The sequence below is a fragment of the Myripristis murdjan genome, chromosome 13, assembly GCF_902150065.1.
Source record: "Myripristis murdjan chromosome 13, fMyrMur1.1, whole genome shotgun sequence".
NCBI lineage: Eukaryota > Metazoa > Chordata > Actinopteri > Holocentriformes > Holocentridae > Myripristis > Myripristis murdjan.
The window spans coordinates 14,250,225-14,272,463 of NC_043992.1; the positions used below are offsets into that span (position 1 = coordinate 14,250,225).

At 43.6% G+C, this 22,239-nt stretch overlaps 1 protein-coding gene across 1 annotated transcript in view; it reads right to left on the minus strand.

The window, feature by feature from the left end:
- Positions 1-704: 704 nt before the first annotated feature.
- The window catches only part of LOC115370410 (calsyntenin-2), a 241,943-nt gene continuing 220,408 nt past the window's right edge, over positions 705-22,239 (minus strand). The window contains exons 11-17 of the mRNA XM_030067424.1: positions 17,267-17,415; positions 12,744-12,955; positions 7,183-7,353; positions 6,357-6,502; positions 5,396-5,519; positions 2,434-2,618; positions 705-1,198 (exon numbers count right to left, since the gene is read on the minus strand). Of these exons, the coding sequence (XP_029923284.1) occupies positions 974-1,198; positions 2,434-2,618; positions 5,396-5,519; positions 6,357-6,502; positions 7,183-7,353; positions 12,744-12,955; positions 17,267-17,415 (1,212 nt within the window). The 3' untranslated portion in view covers positions 705-973. The remainder of the gene's footprint in view (positions 1,199-2,433; positions 2,619-5,395; positions 5,520-6,356; positions 6,503-7,182; positions 7,354-12,743; positions 12,956-17,266; positions 17,416-22,239) is intronic.

The window sequence follows — 22,239 nt, forward strand, 5'->3', positions numbered from 1 at the left end:
AACCCCTCGACTAGTTCACATGACATCTGCAACAGCACACCGATCCAAACTTTTTTTTTAATTCTTTTGTGTGTGTGTGTGTGTGTGTGTGTGTGTGTGTGTGTGTGTGTGTGTTTCTTAAACTTAGTGCCATTGAAAATATGCCATACCTGTAAAATCACCTGGATTTGCCACTCAGGCTGGAATAAACACTGATGAATAACGTAAAATATACAAACCAAAAATAATTTCAGCATCATACGTCTTGTAACTCTTTTTTTAATCTCTTTTTTTAAATAAAGACTGTTTTGCATTTCCATGGGACATCAGACATCTCACTGTGGAATTGGATACATCGAACTGAATGTATGGTACAGGTTTTGATTGATGAAAGGCGTTTCATACAACTTTTTTTTTCACTATAGACTGTGGCTGTGACTGTAATGGGAGATAGACCATTCACAAGGAAATCCAACTCTGAAGGGGCCACTTAAATTGGGCGAACTGTCCTTTCTCGAGTCAAAGTAAGAAGGATGAAACTCATTTGATTGACGAGCAGTTTTAGTGTCATATTATTTCCTAACAGTGGTAAGTTTTCATTTCAGGCTCAGTACAAAACTGGAGGTTTTCTGACAAGGCTAGGGTTAATCATTGCACTGTGTGGTAGTGTGTGTGTGTGTGTGTGTGTGTGTGTGTGTGTGTGTGTGTGTGTGTGTGTGTGTGTGTGTGTGTGTGTGTGTTACAGTGTTTGTCAGTGTATTTATGAACTGGGTAGTGGACCTTCTGCTCTGACAGCAAACACCAGTAGGGGGAGATATTACCTCATTTTTAGAGCCTCGATGTCAACATCACATAGTAGAGAAAGTCTTTTTGTTTCTGCCAACTGATCTGAGGTTTTCTGTATGGACGTGTCTCATTGAGTGTTTATGTGTGTAAGAGTGTGTATGTGTGTGTGCACGCGCGTGACAATGTGTGTGCTGAGTGACTGTGTGTTTTAATAAGATATTGTTTTTTTGTCCCAATTTTGGCCCTTCTTGCTGGGGTGCTGGATCCTGTGTAGCTGGACATCCACTTCCTCCTCGCTGTCGTCTGACTCAGCGCTGGTGATGTCATCGTCCTCCTCCTCTTCCTCTTCCTCGTCGTCTTCCTCCTCCTCCTCTTCCTCCTCATCCTCCTCCTCGCTGGCCTCCTCCTCCACAGCCTGGGGCTCCTCAAAGTTCTGCGCCGATATCAGGAGATACATTTGAGTTTCATGGCCTAAGTGCACACGTTGGCATTTAAAGGCAGACTTAACAACAGCGAAGGGAGCAACATCACTAAAACAGCAACTGATCTTCATCATAAAGGGCTTTCCCAACCTCAGGACTAAAATCTGTTTTACTGCAGGTGTTAAAGGCATATTAAGCAATCTCTGGTATATATGGGACAGGCAGGAATTGCAGCAGCGGCAACAGAAATTAACTGGTACAGTTTCGACTCACTGATGGTGGCCTTGGAGTGACAAAAATACTGAAATTGCTGCCTTCCAACAGAGGAGTAAGTTAGCTACAAGTCTCATGGAGTTCATCCTATTTTTTTTTTTTTTTATTGAAGCTGATGACTGCTCATGTTTTGTGCCACTATTCTATAGTTTCAAAGTTAAAGGTGCATTACACAAAATTGCACAGGCTTGATTTAAGTGATCTAAGTATGTGATGGCTGCATCACATGGTTCCTGACCTCATCCCAAACAGGTCATAGATTAGATTCAAAGTTTTTTCGTCAGTTAAGTCTGTCGAATCCAAATTTGAATCAACCTTTCAATCTAAAGGTGGGTGTGTCCAGTGAGTGGAGAGTTTATTTAAAAACAGAATATTAGCCACAAAGTTTTGAAAGCCAGAAATCTCAGTACCTGCAGAAGTAATTGGCGAGTATCTAGTATTGTTTAAAACCCCTACCAAACCCCTGCAGATATATTAGTCATTTTTATGCTATGACACAAAAAATTTTACTTATTTCTTCTTTAAGCCCCTGTGGAGAGGAAGACAGTGTTTGAGGTTCACCTCGACTTCACATATGTATTTCAGTATTTTCTGCCCATCGATACCTGTTCTCTCTTATTTTGGCCTTATTTCACTCCCTTATTCCCACAAGGCTGTATATCCTCGTTTCAGCCTGGCTTGTTGAATCCACAGTGAGTTTCTCATCTTTTCTTGCTCCCTCAGTGTCTCCTGGCAATCCATTGCTCATCCGGTCCATCCTCATCTCACCTTGTGTCTGTACCTTCCTCTTTATCTTAGCTCCACACCTCTGTTCTACGAGGCGGAGGCCTGATAAAAGAGTCCGTCTTGTCCTCCACCTCTCCCTCAATCCCTCTTCACACTGCCTCCTCCTGCACTCTCTTTCTTTCCTATCTATCATCCGTCGACCCCCGTCTCTTTATTTCTCCCCACTCCCCCTCCTCCGCTCTCCTACCTCCATGGGGTTGACGGTGATGGTGAGAGCCGAGTCATCCCAGGCTACGTCCGTGTCTTTGGCCGTTTCTGCCAGCTTGACCTCCTGCTGGTGGGTCAGGTGGATGCGGTAGATGCCTAGAACCACCACCGCCACCAGGGCGGCGATGCACATCACGATCACCACCGTGGCGGCGCTAGGTACACCTGGGAATGACACAACAAGATGAAGAGGTGGACCTGGGAAGGAATTACACAACAGAATAATAGATGCTTAGGAAAAAATGTTGCAATTTATAGAGGAAAGATCAGGGGGAGAGTAACCTGCACACCGTGCAGTCAGGGCAAACTAGCCTCAATATGTCAGGCCTTTGCTGAGATTAATGGAATTTTTTTAAAGTCAGACATACTGTACAGTAGCTGCAAGAAAAATTAGCTTAAACACACAAATGCACACAAAAAATGCTAGAATGGCAATGAAGGTGCTTTCAAACATCTCATTTTTGCACTTGAACCCACTTTTGTGCACCAATGGAACAATTTTTATTGCATAATTTCAACATATAGATTCACTTACCAAGGCTATTTTGCTCTGATTGATTGCTTCTGCATTTTTTTTTTAAATCAATGCTGCCAAGGTAAACTTAGTCTCTTCAAGTCTCTTTGCTGACACTTCATTATAAAACTACAGCAGCTTTTGGTTGAATTTGCTATTGACTTGGACTTTTATTAAAGACTGTTTTTAAAGTTATGGATTATATGCACACATATACTGGATCCGTACTGGTACATAAAAACCTTCTATCTCATACTTGTAAGCTTTGAGGAATTCATTTGATACTGTGTTTCGAAGCCATTTCCCAAATCAGTTTCAACACACGCTGATTTTTCATGCGTGCGTGTACATGTGGACATGGCTGCTGAGACACATCACAGGCCCTATTTAGTACTATGAGCAGAGCATTCACTCTGAGGGAATTCTCTTGATCTAAAATGTTTATTTCTTATGCTCTGATCTCCAGCTTACTAAAATAACACAACTGCACTTTGCCCGCCCTTTAGTGTGTGTGTGTGTGTGTAACGAGAGTAAAACTCACAGAGGACTCTTTAATTGATCATTTGATTCACTCTGGTTCCCTCGGCTTTCACACCAATCCCATGCCCTTTGATCTTCTTCAGAGTGAAGCTTCATGCAGCCCCCTTGAGTAAGTCGGGCAACCGTTTGCACACACACACTCACATGCATGTAGCACCTTATATGTAGGGTGAGGCTACCGCTCCTCTTTGAGAACACCCTATACATGTGTGTCACCGGTCATGGCTGCAGTAAACACCACAGAAACCTCAATGTTACAGCTGGAAATCCACTACAGCAAACATGTTGATTGGATTCTTTGACTGTGTGCCATAACACTGCTCCCTGGTATCAAATCGCCCCCACACTCTCCACTGCCATGTCCTCCTTTTCACCTCCATTTCCCACACCACACACACACACACACACGCACACACATGCACATGCAATTCAAGCCCTGTCCTGCTCTCTAGGCTGTTAACAGCGTTGTCCACTGAACTCTCCAGGATTCTAAGTAGAACCCATTAGACTCTGATGAATAATTAAATACCGTGTGCTAGATTAAGACCAGCAGTCTCATTCGCACGAAGCTCCCTTTTTCTTCAAATCACTCACACACGCTGGGAAAAGAGAATGAGCCTGGTGCATCGTTTGAGAGGGGTCTGCCACGGTGCTGCCTCTCACTGTGGACCGCTGTGTGAAAGTAGCATTCTAATGAGGTAAACAAAACCAGCAAGCCGAGGCATCAGTCCTTTGGATCTGGCCGTGTTTCCCTGGGGATGGAGCACTGACATAAATACTCTTTACAGGCTACTTTTCCTGTGAGTGCTTTCTAGCTTGAGGGCCTACTGGAGTAAAAAAAAAAAAAAAGATGGAAGGGTCTCCGGGGCCAGTGAGGAGCATTTTATCTGTTGGACTCTTCTGTCATCTTCTGCGTGTTTCACAGTTTTTTACTTTGCGGGGGAATGTGAGCAAAACCTTTGCCTATGGAGTCAATTATTTGAAGGAAAATTTCACCTTTTGACATTTGTACATTTAAATAGTATCAATTTATGATGATCATTCCAGGAGTTATTTAGCGAGTTGTTTCCCTCAATCTTCCTCATCTATTTCTACTTGAGTTTGTGATTTCCTACAATGACTTTCCACAGTGTTCAGAGAGTGTGTTTGCACTTGTTGCGTTCAGCTGTGGGTTTTATGTGTGGGTGGAGGGAGCAATTAGTGACAGTGGAAGACAGTGTTTTGGTTGGTGAGAGTTGTCCTTTACTCACAACACAGCATGTCTTGTGGCTGCATTGAATTCTGGTCTTATTGAAGCTACTGACAGAGGAGAAATTGGTTTTTCTGCCTTTTCTATGATGGATTCCTGTCGGGATGATTGTTGAACATCAGGGCAAAATGGTTAGTCTTGAAAGAAACCTTGGCTCTTTGATTCTGAGAGACTGACGTGAAAACCGAACTTTTATTGTTGGTGCACTTTTCTTTCAAGTTTAAAGGAATACCTCACCCAGAAAGTGTATATATTTCTGTCATTTACTCTCGCTGAGTTGTCTTGAATGTCTGACATGAAAAGTTTTTCAGCTGTATGCCTGTACGGCTCCAAAATCTGTAGTCATTTCTGTTAGAATAGAGTTGACTGGGGACTCAGGCAAAGCAACAAACACATCTGTTTTCTTTTTCTTTGAGTCTTTGTGCAGCACAACCCAGGTCTCGACTCTTCGCTCCCGCTGGCTCTCATTTTCGTCTCTGGGTGGACATAGCCTTCAGTCAGTGTAGCCAGCAGGACTTTCAACTTTCAAGAGTGAGTAAATGATACAAAATATAGAGTTTTTGTGTGAAGTAGTCCAGTAAACAGTTGATTCAAGGGGCATGGACGATGAGCAATCGAGCACACTGTTTGTCTTCTTACCTGAGCTGTGGCTGGGGTACAGGTCGTGCATCATGGATGGATGGTGGACCACTTGCATGTACTGAGGTGGGGCTACCATGTGATTGACATGCTCCCCGGCCTCTGAACTGTGGAGCACGCTGACCTGGGTGGGGAGCCATTAAAGCACAGGTGATGATCGTGCTGAAGATAAACTTCTCACAATAAGAATTTACTCTTTTGCCCATTCTGCCTCAGTCTCTATCTGCTCTACATTCAGCCAGCGTCGGCTCAGACAATATTTTTTCTGAAAGAATAAAGTGGGGTTGTAAAAGTTTTTCAGAGAAGGTAGGCAAAATGGGACAGCGAATCTGTCCGTGCCTTTCTGAGGCAAAGGCTCAGGTCAGTGGTGCTGCAAGGTGATAACTGATGATTAATACTTCAGTGCTCTAGCACCCAACTCCCTGTGGGTGAAAGGTCAAAGCAGTTACAGCAACAAGTTTCAAAAAGGCCTTAGCAGTGAAACACCAACAGGTGTGGTGTACCCAAACAGTATTTACAGCAGCCTCCTTATGGGTCAAAGGTGGTTCAGACTGAGGTTAGACCACTATATGGGTAAGCTGCAGTTTGATTGATCGCATATTTATTGTAGAACTGATCAATACTACATTGATTGTGATTGTGAAGCCCTAAACTTGAACTGAATCTAAGGTTAGAGATCAGATTCCACCCACATGCTCATGGATATGTTTTATCAATAATACTTTATGTGGAGCTTTAGTGTGCTATGTTCTAAATGCTGAGAGGCTTACCCATCTTAATAAGAACAAAAATATCTTAGGAAAGCTGAATACTTGAATTGCCTGGATTTTTTTTGGCATAATAATTGTCAAAATTTGAAGATACTGAATATCAGCACAAAATTAGCTGCTGGCAACTTCAGTTAAAAAAAAAAACTGTTGCCCTTTAAAAACAAACTAGTTACGCTGTGGTTCAGACTGACCTCCAGGTTGAACTCATTGCTGGTGTAACGTCCGTTCAGCTCGGAGCAGGTGAGGCGAAACCTTCTCTCAGTTAGCTGGCTGGGCTGCCAGTTAAGGTAGTGTACCTGCCGGATCACCTGTTCATAGTTGGACATGGAGTCCACACCTGCAGACAGACAGCAGAAGTCGATACAACTAGGACAAGAGGCTGGAGGCCACCTCTTTAGTCACCAGAACTCATATTTGTATGGACGAAGTTACAGGTCGGGGTTTGTCTCCACACATAATACAGTTATGCAAACAAGGACAGACAGGAGCGAGGCAGGGGAACCTGATGATTCAAAGCTGCTGTTTTCACTGAATGATGACATTGTTTCCTGAAGGATATGAGTTTTTCACCGTCGACTTATACTTGAGGAAGAGCTGAATGTAGCACGCATGTCTACCACAGACCTCTCCTCATTTCCTTTACTCTGCTTTCTCATCAGATACAACAGAAAGGAGAGAGTTCTGCATATTCTCAGCAGGACTGACAGCACAGCATGGTCACTGAAAGCTGAAAAATTATTTTCTTTATGTCTGCCGACTGCCACACACGCCTGGCATATTTATTAGGTGCATAGTTAGCAAGAGCCACAAAACAAATGCCTCTCTGAAGCATCCACTATGTGGTGGATACAGAGTCTTATTTCATCACGACTGGAGAAATGAGGCAGTTGATGTTGTGGGTGTAGAGCTGCAGTCCACACATGTTGCTGGTGCCACTTCAATGACTAACCTAAGCAGTAAGGTGTCATATGTAGAAATGCTGCAGGTGGAGCCGTTACTATAGTGACCTTCACCTACCATATATGGACATGCCAGAGGTGGAGTTGGTGGCGTCCAGGTGTTTTCCCAGCAGAGCGCTACGGTGCAGTTGGAGGGACTCCTGCTCCGGCCTCAGCTCCTCCCCCAACACCAGGATATCACAATAGTCCAGATTATGGATAATCTCCTCCAGAACCCCAGGCCGATGTGCTACACACACAAAACACGCATAACACACACTTGAGCAAAAAAATACACATCTCTAAAATGAGATTTTACTGAGGTACTGGCCGATATTGTCCCTTTATCAAAAACATTGGCCAATCAATCTTCTGATATGACAGATGCTCCTCCCTTTTCAAAGTAGAGATGACATTTCTGTGTGGTGTGGGAAATTTTCCTCAACCAGATTAAGGTACAGTCAGTAGAACCTTCACAGAAACCTGTGTTATCGTCTCTCTCAGAGCTCCTGAGAATTTCGTTTCAGTGAAGAACTTTAGGGTGCGATGAAATCTGCAGGATGTTTTCTTTGATCCAAACCATTGCTGTAAAGTTTGCTTTATGTCATTGCAGCAGTTAAGCATATTGGATTTAACTGATCATTTTCAACTGAAGTGAAAATGCATTACAGATTACAGATCAGACTGTGATCTTCCCTCACTTCAGTTTGTTAAGCTGAGCCTTCCAAACATGAGGAACTGCTGGCCGTCCGATGTCAACAACTGGCTTCTTACACATATAAAACATCTGGGGTTGTTTCCTGTGCATGGTACGGGCTGCATGCTCACTCCTGTAAAGACTGAACCACACACAGACTTCAATTCAAGTTCTGTGCTACCGCAGTTCTCTTGAAATGGCATTGTTCCCTGGCGAAATGAACTAAAATAAAGGAGAAAATGCTCAAACAAACAATGCTCAAATAAACTGCTGTAGACATACTTTGTGTGAACATGCCTTTGGTATCACACTACGGTCTAACCGGCTTTTGAGACGCTTTATCATCATCCTACTATTATGAGTTGCAATTCTGGGGAAAAACAGCAGTTTATTGGAAATGTTTGGTGTGAGAAAAGCTGTGAGAGCTGGAAAAAAACTGACATTGGCAGTGTCAATCCCAAAATATTAGTTACCGCCTTTCAGAAATTTCACAACACAGCACCTAGTCTTACTTGCGGACTCCAATTACTCGTCAAGTCTCACAGCACAGAAAGAGCTACATATGAGCCGCTGTGGTAACAAGTCCCCTCAGACAGCTCCCATGACAGAAGTGCTGGGTGGCTGCTGGGCCTGTTCAACAGTCTGCTAAGCTGTAGCTTCCACCATTCGCTGCTGCCCAGCCTCGTCCCTCGCTGTGGACTCCCTGGAGAAGGAACCTGCCATGCCCACTTAACAGCCTCCCCATGGAGCCAGAGGAGAGGTGGATGGGGGAGACGGAGGAAGTGAGAGGAAAACCGAGATCAAGAGAAGTAAGTTGGTTTGTGCTCAATACAGCAATTACTTCTATAGTGTGTTTGGAGGCATTTGTTGAAGGCGCTCTTTGGTTTGGGGTTGTTGCTTTTACTTAAAAAGGAGTTCCAAGGCACTCTTTGAGCAACAACAAAACTCTAAAAGCTCATATTGCACGGCTGCAGCACGGCGGTGATGGGTTTAATAGCCTCCTTTGAACAAACCATGAAATACAGACTTCTTCTTTTGCCTTGGGATTTGTTCGCTTTCGCTGAGCGAAACGTGTGCACCTAAATGCAAAGTAATGTTCAAAACGTTTACACCAGATGAAAAAAACATGCTGTGGGAAATGAGAAAAAAAAAAAAAAAAAAAAAAAAAAACTCTAGGGGTGTGCGACACATGATGCAAAATATGTATTAACCTGCCCAAATTTCAGACAGGGAAAAAAAATGTAGATTATATGGTCTTTGGTTTCTATCAACTAACTGATTGATTAATAGGCGCTCTTCCAAAAAAGAAAAACAAGCTTGACACAGATGAAAGTAAGAATTGTCAAAAAAAAAAGAAAAAAAGAAAGAAACTTGACTTGGGTTGTATGGGTTTATTAACCGAGAGACATCACAGTGTGACTCAAATGTTGTAACAGGATCGCTATTCATGTTATTCATGTATTCATGATCAATATTCATGTTAAAGCAACTTTGAATTAACTGAAAGAAGATAACAACAGCACACACACATACACACACACACCATGAACAGTGTGTGTGTGATGGTGTGGCCGATGCTGAACTGAGATCTGAGGTGTGGGTGGGATGAAAAACATTGAGAGCCTCCTGAGAGATGAGGAGAAAGGTGTGGGGGGCCTGAGGACAGGAGGTGATGAGGCAGAGGTCCATGGAGGGATGGGAACTAAAAAAAAAAGACAGTAAAACAGGAAGAGAACAAGGAGGAGAGAACAGACAAGCGTTAAAGTGCTGAAAGGTTGATTGTAAAAGATGATGACTTAATGAAAGAAACATTCCAAAAAAAAAAAAAGAGATACTGCAAAGACCCAGAGTGGAAGTTAGAAGAATAAGCCTCAAAAAGACAGGACAAGACGGGGAGAGAGCGAGAACAAAGGGGCAAGCGCTGAGTGGGCTGAATGAGAAGACAAATGAATGACAGAGGGAGACAAAGCATGGCCGAGGGCAAGGGGGGGTGATTAACTGGGTCCAACGAAACTTATTGCACGGCCCGCAAAAGAAATACGGTGATCATCTCGAATCCTTTAAGCCTCGGAGAACTCGAGAGAACGCCAAATCTGCTCATTATGGAACTTCATCGAGCCTCCTTCTCCCACACACAGGCTATCTCTCGCTCTCCTCCCGTCTTTCTCTTTCTCTGGCTCCCTGCTAATCTCTTCCCCCCAGCTGCAGTCTCCATTTCACCGTCAGAAAGAGCTCCGCCGAGTTCTGAAAGCGATGCGGCTTTCTCTTCTTCTTCTTCCGCCGCATTACGCACAATGGAGGGCCAAAGCCTCCCTCGCTGCGCTTATCTGCTCCTAATTGGCTGTAAGCGGCGGGGCCCGGGGCCGAGCCGAGCCGAGCCAAGGCGGGCTGCTCCCGCCTCGGTGGTCAGATCTCCGGGACGTGACCAAAGCCACTGGGATTTAAATGTCATACTCATTTGCTGCCGGTCAGGGCGGGCACCCAGAAGAATCAGTGGTGTGGTGGGCAGAGGCCTTACTCAGCAGGGGGGGTCTGAGGTTGCAGAGGGACAGTTAGGAGGACGGAGCGGCTGCAGCGGACGGACTGATACTAATAGGCCCACATGGCGAGGGATCCATTCATGCTCCATACAGCGCAGCACAGGACTGATTCAATACATTGGCAAGGCCAGCAGAGCTTCATGGGCTGGCAGGCTGCAGCTTACAAAGCAGGATTAGCGCTGCTGAAAAATGGCAGTCATCATGAACTGTCCCGCAGGGTGTGTGAGACATATAGGTTAACAAAATCTGCAAACAAACACAGGGCAGACGGATATATACATTTGTATTGGGTCCATTTCGGTTCACACTGCATAACTACAAGCCAATCAAGGCCTGTGGACTCACATGCAACTGTTTCATTGGGCAGCTTTGCCAATCTCTCATCCTTCCATGTTAGAGACTTTGACAGTCCTCTCCTGTAATCTGCCATCTCTGCTGTACACACCAACTCCGAATAAATGAATGTTTATAAGAAGAGGAAACTTCAGACTTTCCTCAAACCAGATAGCCAAAGAAAAGAGTATCCAATTTTGGTGAGCTGACGCCGAGAACACAGCGCTGTCACAGGCTGGAAATTTACAAGACAGGAATTCCAAGTGGATGCACCATTAGCCGAATAGCAGCAGAACATTGTGGACGTATACAAGACATCGTATTATTGCAATGCTAAATAAAACTTAAGTAGAAAGCACTGTTTGGAGCTAATTTTTTTTTTTTTTTTTTTTTTTTTGGGGGGAGGACAATTTCAAGATGTATTTGACTTGTGCAGGTTCCTGTTTTCAGAAGGGACACTGATAATGAGCTTTTAGGCTGAAAATGAGTTGAAGTCTAGCAAGGAGCTGCAGCAGAGTGGTGAGTTTCTTATCACTCAAAGCAAGCAGTGAGGTTGTACTTTGTAGGATAGCAAGTGATGGGAATCAACATTTTGAAAAATAACAAACTTATCCTTTAAGGGCTGGTGGAGTAAAGTCTGAATATAAAAATCAGTCCATATTTCAGTTTGCTCTAGCTTCCTTTTGCAGGCTTTCCAAACATGAGGGACCACTGCTGTCGGATGTCTCCTTTTACCCATAAACCCTTGCCTGTTGGGGCGGCTTTCCAGTCACCTGTTCCTATCGGACAACATCACATTTGTCTTAAAAATGTATGGAGACTCCATTTTCAGGCATCTCGGTGAATGGCATCTCTCTCACCTGGCCACAAAACCAAAGTAGAATAGTAAATACTCCAGAGTTCAAATTCATAAGCTTCATAATCCAGAAACGAAAAACAAAAACTGAAATGAACCTCAGAGATTCAAACATGCTTGATGCGAACGTGCACTACAAGGAAGAGCACACCTTTTTCCCCCCCTACCTGAACGAGCTCACAGTGCGCAGACGTACCAGATGAGAGAAAAGAAAATCAGCATAGCTCATTTGCCGTCTCATGAGGCGTCATGAAATGTTAAGCAGTCTCCGAAGGTTTGTTTTGATAGGAGGACAGGTGGTACAGCACAGGCTACGGGACTTCATTCATGAAGTTGCCGTTGCCAGCTCCTGACGAATATCAATATGAAAAAGCTGCTTAAACATTCACTGATGTGTGCTTTTCACCTGGGAGGAAGTCTCTCCCAGCGTGTGATGTGATATGTGTGAGCTGGAGGAAGTAAAGCTAACAGCAGCTGTGGTAGCTTTGCTTGAAAAGATTAGAGCATCTCAGAGCGGGAGGAAGATCTATTTGGAAAAACGGATATTTCTTAAGGAATTTTTTTTTTGGTATGCTGGTGAGTTTCTGTTGCAGCTGCTTATGAGTTCACTGACTAATATATGTGTGTGTTTTTGTATGTGCACAGCCAGTCATTTACATGGCTGGAGGCATTTTGCATTTTCCTGCCTCCATGTGTTTCAAACGTGTGTCAAAATCAGATCCTCGCCATGCTGATCTGTGACACAAGCTGCCACTGTGCAGGGCACTTCATCTGGCTTTGACTGCACAATTTCTGACACTGCATTTTGACACAATCCCTTTCACACATTTTTTTTTTTTTTGGTTTTCAAAAATGTCTCTCAATTGGATAGATTCAAAGAAAAGGGAGTTACTAATCATCAGAGCAACGGGCCAGATTATTATGCACATTAATAACAGCTGAAGAAAGCTTGCACCCAGCCACATCAGTTCTTATCTGTTATTTTTGGAAAACAACAAAAAGCGTCTTCCAGCAAACAGCCTAACCACAACATTCAAGCCCTCCCTCACCTATTCTGACGCTTCCGGAAGAAATTAACACAGCAATATTGCATGTTCTTTATGCCCTAGTTTCCAATATTGGATTCAATCCTTGATTAAGCAGATTGTTAAGACAGAAATCTTTTGCATCACAGTGGCTTCGGCCACATTTGAGCAGAGGAGCGTTCTCCCCACCTGTGTGATGTGTGGTGGCGTCAGCCCGGGTGACGGTGCTGATGATGTGAAGGTCCTGGAACAAAGCCACGCCCGCTGCCGCTCTGAAGTCGGAAGCCGGCCGGCTCAGCCTCTCCAACCCGGCGATGGTGATCCTGGGCTCGCTGGGCTGCAGCACCATCACCACCGCGTCGATGTCTGGGATGGTGATGCACGTGTCCTCCCCAAAGCACCTGCATGCACACAGGAGGAGGAAGAGGAGGAAGAAGACATGGAAGAGAGACTGAAACATTCGCTATGAAAACTAAATTTGTTGTGGCACTGAGACAATGCTGATGATGTCGCCATGAGATAAGATGGTGTGGTTGGTTTGTCTCCTCTAAGCCGGCTCTTTGGCCTACGTAGAGGATTTGAAAATAACACCTCATTTTCAGCTCTAGGGTTAGAGAGCAGTGGCACCAGTGGCACTCCTCTCCTGATCAATTTGTTTTTTTTTTTTTTTTTTTTTTAAACCAAAAAGTGAAACACCACTATTAAAAATGAAATCTGTACAAAACTTCTCCCTTGTATATAGTATAAGACCTGTTCTCCTTATAGAATCAACAGCCTGTCTGCAGTGTTGGGCTGGGTATGTTTTATATCACTGATAACACATTGCATTACTAATGTCACAATTAAGGGACTATTATTAGTTCATTTATTTCAATTTAGGAGCAGTGGTTCACAGGTTAGTGCACTACTTTTTTTAATATTACCCATGTGTTACATCCCAATTAACAAGTGCATCCTCTCTTGTCTTCAGAAATTGGGATGCTGGTTTACTCCCCTGTGAGTGATCTGGCTAATTGTTGCTAATTTCTCTCTCCTGTTACTGTGAGAGGTAATAACATTGCTGTGGTGTGTTATCATGTAACGCCCGGCCTGGTTTGGCAGTGTTGCAGACAGCGGAGACCCTGCTTTGACTCCTGGCATGGCAGAAGGCAGCAGGTCTGTCCAGTGTAGAGAAAGAGGCGGACACGAGGGCCATCCAGTTGCTGCTCGGCGTCGAGGGGCGGCAGAGGCCACAGCTGAACACTCCAACAGTCGCTGACTTACCGTTGGGAGTGATTTTTATAAAACGGATAGCTTCTGTCCTCGGTTCTGTTTGGCTGAGTCACATTCAAAGCCCTTATAAAATACCTGTTCAGCGCACCCTGTTGACCGCATTATAGTTCATTTACATATTAATGCGCCCGCTGAAAAGCACTCACACTGCTACTTCTCTTTATCAAACCACTTAACTGTTCATGAACTGTTCCTGGTGGGGAAAAAAATCGCCTCAATTTTTCTTGATAGAAATCAGCGGCTTTTGAGCATTTGAATTGTTTTTTTTTTTTTTTAAGTACAGTGCGGCATTATTGTATACAAAACATACAGCTACTGGAGATTGTGGTTATAGCTTTTATGGTCAGTTTAGAGCACCTAACTGCACCCAACAAGACCTTAGCTGTACTGTCTTCTCCGTAAACCACAGCCAAGTGAAGTCCAAAGGCCTGAGCTCCATGTACCCAGCATGCAAAGTCCTCTGTCAGTGGTTGGGCTGTGGAAAAAGACTGGGAATGCTCCAGTGGTATTTTCATTTGTGCACATGCCTGACTGTAAGAGCAGCAGCATGTTATTGTATGTATTTAAATGCACAACCTTGAATGGATGGACGCATCTGCCTGCTCTGTTGGACAGTAGATGCACACACACACACACACACACACACACACACACACACGGGTTTGCCATACAGTGTATAAATGCACACACACACACACACACACACACACACACAAGCTGATTCACCACCACCCTAACATATGTACACACACAAATCCACCACGAAGCTGCAGATTATAATCAATCAGAAAAGCAGCAGATGTTAAACGGAGAAAGGATGATAAGGAGAGAGTGTGTGTGTGGTGTGTGTGTGTGTGTGTGTATGTGTGGGGTTAGCGATGGAGCTGTGAGAGCTGAACAGCCACCCTTGTGTTTGCACATTTCACTCAAGGCCTTTCGAGTGCACTAATGTGTCAGTGGGAGGGACATCAGCGCTTTCTTTCTCTCTTCACTGTACCTGCTAGAGCGAGTGAGCGGACCGAACAATAACAAGCTTATTTCCTCCATAGGAACCCTGCCTGTAATCATCACTGAATAAGATTACAGCTCTTATGCATTCGGTATTCTCTCGCCTACACTCCCATGTGAAGTATGCCACACTGCATAAATCCTTGAGCTGAATCCTTATCCCCTCTCGCTCGCCGTGTTTCCATCAGGCGATGTACAGAATTAGAAAAGCAGGAAACTACATGAGCAAAACATAGATGTCTATATAGATACAGATATAGATAGAGTATGATCTTTGGAGGTCACAGCAGAAAAAAATGAGGCTTCAGGCTTTGAAAATGAGGCTTCAGGCTTTGTCCGATAAATAATGATGCACAACAGCTACAGTTAAAAAGAGGCATAAGTGTTGTGAAATATTATCTTTAGTAAAATATCTGTTTACTCTGACCTTCTAGAATACACATACACACTTTCTCTTCCTTGTGTAAGGCATCCGTCACAGTTGTAATACGATTAGTTGGTGTATTACAATATTGTGAAATATGTCCAACATTAGCTGGGAAAAAAAAAAAAAAACAACTTTCCCAAAACTAATAATTTCATAAAAGACTCTTAATCATTTTTTTTTTTTTTTTTTTGAGGCCGATTTATTGGCTGCACTTGAGCTGATGGAAACAGAGCTAATTCTCTTTTTTTTTTTGTTTGTTTTTTGTTTTTTGTTTTTTGAAATGCTTCAAAAGTGTTATTTAAAATTCACTTGACAGCTGGAAGGAAACGTGAACTTCTGTCTGCTTAATTCTCTCTCTTTCTGTCTGTGTCTCCGTCTCAGTCTGGTGTCTAAAACCATGTTTTGAGACAAACAGGTTTCGGGGCGTTGTGTAATCTCTGCTTGTCTTTCCAGCGGCGATGGCTGCTGGTGTGTGTCTGTGCGCTGTTCGGGCACTAAGCCATTGTTGTGAGCAGTGGGAGATGCAAACTCACTGATGCAGGGAGACGGCTGCTGCGTGGGCCGCCTAGCCGGAAAAAAAAAAAAAAAAAAAATCTGGAGCTGATCCAACTTAATTATAAAGAAATATGACAAGGGAGTCTAAAAGGGCCGTTGGAAAGATTAGCGCTGGTTACTTTTATTTTCCAGATGCCTGCAGTAATTGCAGTTATTAGGCGTCAGCACGAAACGCGTTTAATTGTGTTTCAAGGAATTAATTAACATCTCTGTTTATTTGTTCAGAATGATACTGACCCCGGCGGCGAGGGAACATTTTCGGTTGCTGTTGCTTCGCTTACTGTCGTGGTGTGGCGGGAGGCCATGTTTCCTGCTCCTGCAGTGTAACTAATTTACTCGCTAAGGATCTCTTTTTTTTCTTTTTCTGGATGGAGTTCCACACCAGTAAATTGGAGGCAAATTCCCCATGTTATCAACGACACTGAAAATGTGATTTGGGATGGACACTCCCTCACACACACACACACACACACTCCCAGGCTAACCTGCAGACCAGTCAGCAGTCTGGTCTGCAAACTTTATTAAAACAACATTTAGTAGTGACGCAAGTTTAGTTGTCATTAGCATAATGTATTCCTTGATAATCGGTGTGCCTCGAGCTGAGATGACTCCGTTTCACCAGCACTAGCTCTGTGCAGCATATACAGTATAACACACATACACACACACACACACACACACACACATGCACAGACACACTCCCCCTGTGCCAGTTGAAGTTCTCGGGCCCACGGCCGTGCATCGAACCCAACAGGGAGGTGGAGCACGAACCCCTTGGGCTGTGCTGCAGGGGTCTACATATATTTAAAACAATCATGAATATTAATGGCAACCCGCCAAGGGAGGCTGTTATACAATACCAGTCAGCCTCTCCCTCTCTCTCTTTCCGCGTCTGTCTTTCTCTCAATCCTCTGGCAAAATCCAGGCAGAATTATTAATACACGACATGAAAATGTAAAAACTAGCCCCCGGTGGCGACGGGGAACAGAAAATGGTGGATTAAAGAAAAAGAAAAGTGACAGCATAGGAAAAGAGAGTGAGCGAGGGAGGGAGGGTGAAAGTGAGAGGGAGGGAGTGAGAGAGAGAACCAGATTGAGAGAGAAGGGAGTTAAATATCAGCCAGGCTGTGATATCGGCTGTGTTGTCTTAACAGTTAGGGAAGTGTCGGGATCGGTTAACACTCCTTAGATCAGTGGCTGTGAGGAATAAATAGAGAAACTAAGACGGAGACAGAGCGGACGGGAGGAAGAAAGTGAATATAGATGTATGTATGTATTAGGAAAGTTTTACACAAGGAAAAACAGTGAAAGGGAAGCGTGTAGACAAGGAGGAAGCAGTGTAACGAGTGAAACAGTCATAAAATATACAAGAGTGAAATATAAAAGCTGGTAAATTCTTGAGTGGAAGCAAAAGACAACAAGACAAGCGAGGAGGAGTGTTGCATACGCACTGGACGGCTGTGGAGATGTGCAGGCGTCTGATGCCCGGCGTGGGAAACTGGCGAGAGTTGATGTAGGAAACTTTCCTCACAGCGGCGTTGATGTTCTCCAAGTCCTCTCCCTCCATCACCAGGATAGACTGGGCCGGGTTAAAGTGGAACTGATGGAGAGAGAGAGAGAGTGAGCATGGTGGGTGTGCGGAGGAGCAGCGAAAATGCATGAAACAAGTTTGCAGGGAAAAAGACAAGAAAGTTACAGCTGCAACAGAGAAAAGCATCGCATATCCCGTGATGGAGATACAGCGGATTTGCCCTCTGCCCTGGTGGAAAGCTGGAGACGGCCTCAACACCGGCAGGACCTTGCCAGTTATTTTTGCATGTTAAGCATTATATCTACAAAATGTAAATTCAGTCGCACTCCAATATCATTTTTCCTTCCTTCTATGCAGTAATTGGTTTCCATTCATTCCACTAAAATATGAAAATGAACTCCCAGAGACTTCAGTCGTCCACATTAGTTTTCCTAAAAGCAGCAGCACTGTTGTGTGAAACGGTGGGCGTTTCAACCAAAAATTCAAATGTGAAAACAGAGATTTTGTGCTGTGAAATCTTTAGCACCCCCGCATGATTTGCAAAATGATTTGTTGCAATGTAAAAAGTAGGTCAGCTGTAAACAGGACAAAAGTTCAACATCGCTGGGATGGTCCTTAAAAGAGTGAAAAAGCATCTGGATTAATCATCTGGACTGTTTTTTTTTTTCTGATCGTAGAATTTCTAAAGCAGTTCTAAATTGAGACCAGATGAATCACCGCAACACTTTCCACCAAAAATCGGCTTCGGGAAGAGTTTGCTCAGTGGCTCCGGGGTCACTTTTGCTTAAACTTGAAATGATTGTTTGGAACATATCACAAGAACGTTTTTAATCCCGTAGCTTCAAGGCCCTGCTAGGGGGCAGGTGGGGAGGCAGATGGGTCAAACAACCAATGTTCACCCCTAACCTTTCCCTTAACTCTGACCAAGTCAAGTCAAGTCAAGTCAAATTTATTTATATAGCACATTTCATACGACAGACGTAAACTCAATGTGCTTAAAATCAAAGCAAGACATAGATTACATACATAAGCAGTATAAATAAGATACATATAAAATCCAAAATGACATAAAAGGCAGTGTTGCATTATAGCTAATTAAAAACTGAAAGCTTGTCAGAAAAGAAATGTTTTTAGTCTGCATTTAAAGGAAGATACTGTTGTAGCCGACCTGAGTTGAGCTGATTTTGAATGTATTCTTGGAATCATGAGCATACCTTTACTTGATGATCTCAGGGATCTGTCTGGTGTGTACTCAGCGAGCATGCCAGAAATGTAGGATGGAGCTGCACCATGCAAAGCTTTAAAAACAATAAGTACAATTTTAAAATCAATTCTCTGCTTCACTGGGAGCCAGTGAAGAGAAGCTAAAATTGGAGTGATGTGTTCACACTTTTTGGTTCTTGCTAAAACTCTGGCTGCAGCATGCTGAATAAGCTGGAGTTTACTGAGTGCTTGTTTTGCTACAGGTTTTGTTACAAGTGTTTTTTATGCCTTGTCCTAACCCTTTCTCTAACCTAAGAAAAATGACGCATTTGAAAATCTTTCTCGAACCCAAGTTGAGGTGGAACTTCTTGACTCAATGTTTTGTCTGCCAAATAAATGCCAAATTTAAGAAATGGACCACAGGGCACCATACATGTGACTCCAAGGTAAACCAACCACTGGCCAGCTGAGAGGCAGTGCCTTCCCTCACCATGACAACACAGCAGGGACACACAAACCTGCAAATGTAAGGAAATGAAAGTTGATTCTGTATAAATCTCACTCTTCTCATTCACTCATACAACATCACGTACTACACATACTGCAGATTTACGGCAATAACACCGCAGCCTTTCATTCCCTCTCTGACCTGAGCAAGTACAAAGAACCGGAGACCTTTTTCACCGCAGCCATTTAGACCTGAATAGAACAGAACTTGTGTGTTTACCTGCGATAAAATGGCTGCTGTGGAAAAGGGCTGTTGCAGTAGCAGATTCACAGCACAAAAAGTATTCAGAGAAACAGTGAATTTCCTGAAACAGAGGTCAATATGGAGAACTTAACCTTATGTGTCTGCGAGAAAGAAAAGGGCAATATTCATGAAGCAAGTAAGGGAGGAGATCCCCAAGGAGTGCATGTAAGAATAGATCAGATAACATTGAAATTCTTTGTAAAAACAGTCCCAGTGTTTAAAAAAAAAAAAACATTATGCAAGCAGAAATCTGATTATTTCCAACCGTATCACAGTGACAGAATTGAAGGCAGGAAAAAGCAGGCGGTGTAATGTTGACTACCAGCTTTTGTTTCAAACACATTTTCTCTGTGGAGAAAATACATGCAGGTTCCATATCCTCATCCCTGTGATTTGGATGTTTTGACCTGCATATGCTCCTCTCTTTAAGGGACCAGATCCACTGAATTCTGCTGCCACAATCCAACTTAAAAAATTACTTTACCACAGATAACACTGTGGTGCACATTAAATGACAGCACCAGTAATCCTGAACACTTGACCCGTTTACCACAGTTTCCCCACGTTACATAGCAACGGTCCATTTTGCTAATCATGTGGACGTACGAAAGATTTCACAACATATCATCAAAATGCCTTGATTGATGATTTTCAAATTTGATTTTTTAGTTGAAACACCCACCTCATAATGCTCTACTTCTGCTTCTTTTAGATAAACTAATGTGGGAGACTTTATTACGGTGAGGGAATACTGGTGTGAAGAAAGTTTGAAGACTCTGAAAGTTAGTTTTCATATCGTTGTGGAATGAATGGAAGCTATTGGTTGGATAAAAGGTAGGAAAATGAGTTTTTAAATATTACTTCTTGCTTTGGGAAAAGATTAGAAGAACTGTGAGGTATATATATATTTCGTAGATGCTACACTAAACATGTAAAGTCACTGTTGTGCTCTTTTAAATTACATAGCTGGCTATTCTTGCTTGCTGCTGAACCATATTAAAAAAAAAAAAAATACCTGGTGCTTTAGCAATTTATTTTTTTAAATGATCATGTTCAGGTTATAAAAATGCATGAGAAGTTTTATTTTTCCCATATAAAAATGTCAAAATTTCTTAAATTATTTTGAAAGAATTGGACAAACCTCATTCATTTCTTCGATAGATGATCTATTTTTTGATCCAAAAGTGTCGAAAATGCCAACAAGTCAGAGACAAATGATGACATGACTTTAGAGGCCTGTCATGTGAGCGATATATGGCAGGTGCATGCATTACATTGCTCATATGTTATGTTAGTTATTGGCTGTCTGGATCATGACACCTTCGGATCTCTGTAAAAAAATATGACCATCTCCGGCACTGGGTACAGGTTCAGGTGAGGGTAAAGTTTAAGTGTGTGTGTGTGTGTGTGGGGGGGGCTTAATAGTGGAGATTTGAGGCCCTTGTACGTGCAGAGAAGGTTTATGGTTCCCCTGCTAGAATCGGGACACTGATTCTGGAATCTGGAAACTGATTTCTTCTCTCTCTCTTTCTCTCTCTCTCTCTCTCTCTCTCACTCACTCTCTCTCTCTCTCTCCGTCTCTCTCAGCAGCATAGTCCCCATGGAGTGCCGGCACTTCGGCGCTCCATGGGGGCTTTGAGCACATTCTCTCACTCTTCGTCATTTTCCTCTTTCCACAATGTTGTGTCTCTCTTCCTCACTCCTCTCACCTCCTGTTTCCCTCATCCCGCTTGCTCTCTACCTTTATATTTGCTGTCTTTCCACCTCTCCCTTCATCCCCCTACCCATCCCCCCGTTATTCTCCTCTGATTGCTCTGTGCCAACCCTCCACCTGCACCGCTAAACGCTGTCCTTAAGCCTCCCGCGGACTTATGGGAGCGAGACGAGCGGGGTGGCTAAGAAGAAAATGAAATAGCTCTCAAAAGATAAACTGGACTGGCCCTGAGGAGGTTTTCCTCCTCTCTTCCCCTCCCTCCCTCCCTCTGTCTCTCGCTCCCTCCCACCTTCACCAGCTCATCCCACCTACACTTTTGCAAAAAGGCTGGCAAGCACACTGCACAAGGAGCTCTACAGAAAGAGCAGTGGGAGAGAGGGAGAGAGAGAGAGAGAGAGAGAGAGAGAGAGAGAGAGTAAGAAGAGTAGAGAAAGAAAGAGAGGACGAAAAAGAGAGTCAAAGAAAGTGAGAGGTGGCTGGTAGGGGGGCAGGGGTCTGCACAAACCCCCATCCATCTTCTCTGTCCTCTATCTTCCTCGGCGCAGGGAGATGGATTGGCTGAGCCGTCGAGAGAAGGAGAGAAGAAGAAGAAGGAGGAGGCTGGAGAGCTGGGAGGAAGCCGGTTGTGATTTAGTGCAGGCTGATTTTAAGAAATAGCAGCCATCTTTTCTGTCGGTCGGGATGTGGGACAAACTGTGCATGTGTGTGTGTGTGTGTGTGTGTGTGTGTACATATCAGCGTGAGCAGAATGTGTGTATCAGTGCATTCAGGGCAGGTTTCAGAAAACCCAATTTCACTTTTTAAGGCCATTTTAATGCTACTTGGAGCTGGATTTAAGGGCAGTACAAACCCAAAATAAAGAACCAAAGCTGGCAAAGAAAAACTATTTCTCAGTGAACGTAGCTAATGAGAGGTGTGGGCATATACATCGGCAGCAGAGCAAAATGGAGACCAGGGAATTAATCGCTCAAGGACATGAAGTCAAATCAGGTTCAGTGCTAAGAAAATCAAATTGAAAAAAAAAAAAAAAAAAAAAAAGTCATTCTAACCCTGTTCAGTATTAATCTCAGGCCCCATTCAAATAAGAGCTTAATACGGTTATCACTCATTTTAACGCTTAATTCGATGATTCTTAATGACGGCGACAACTGGTGGTGCCGAGTCCTGCTCAAAACAGGCAGCGACAACCGAATTTGAAATGCGGGATGCCAATGTCATGCTGAAC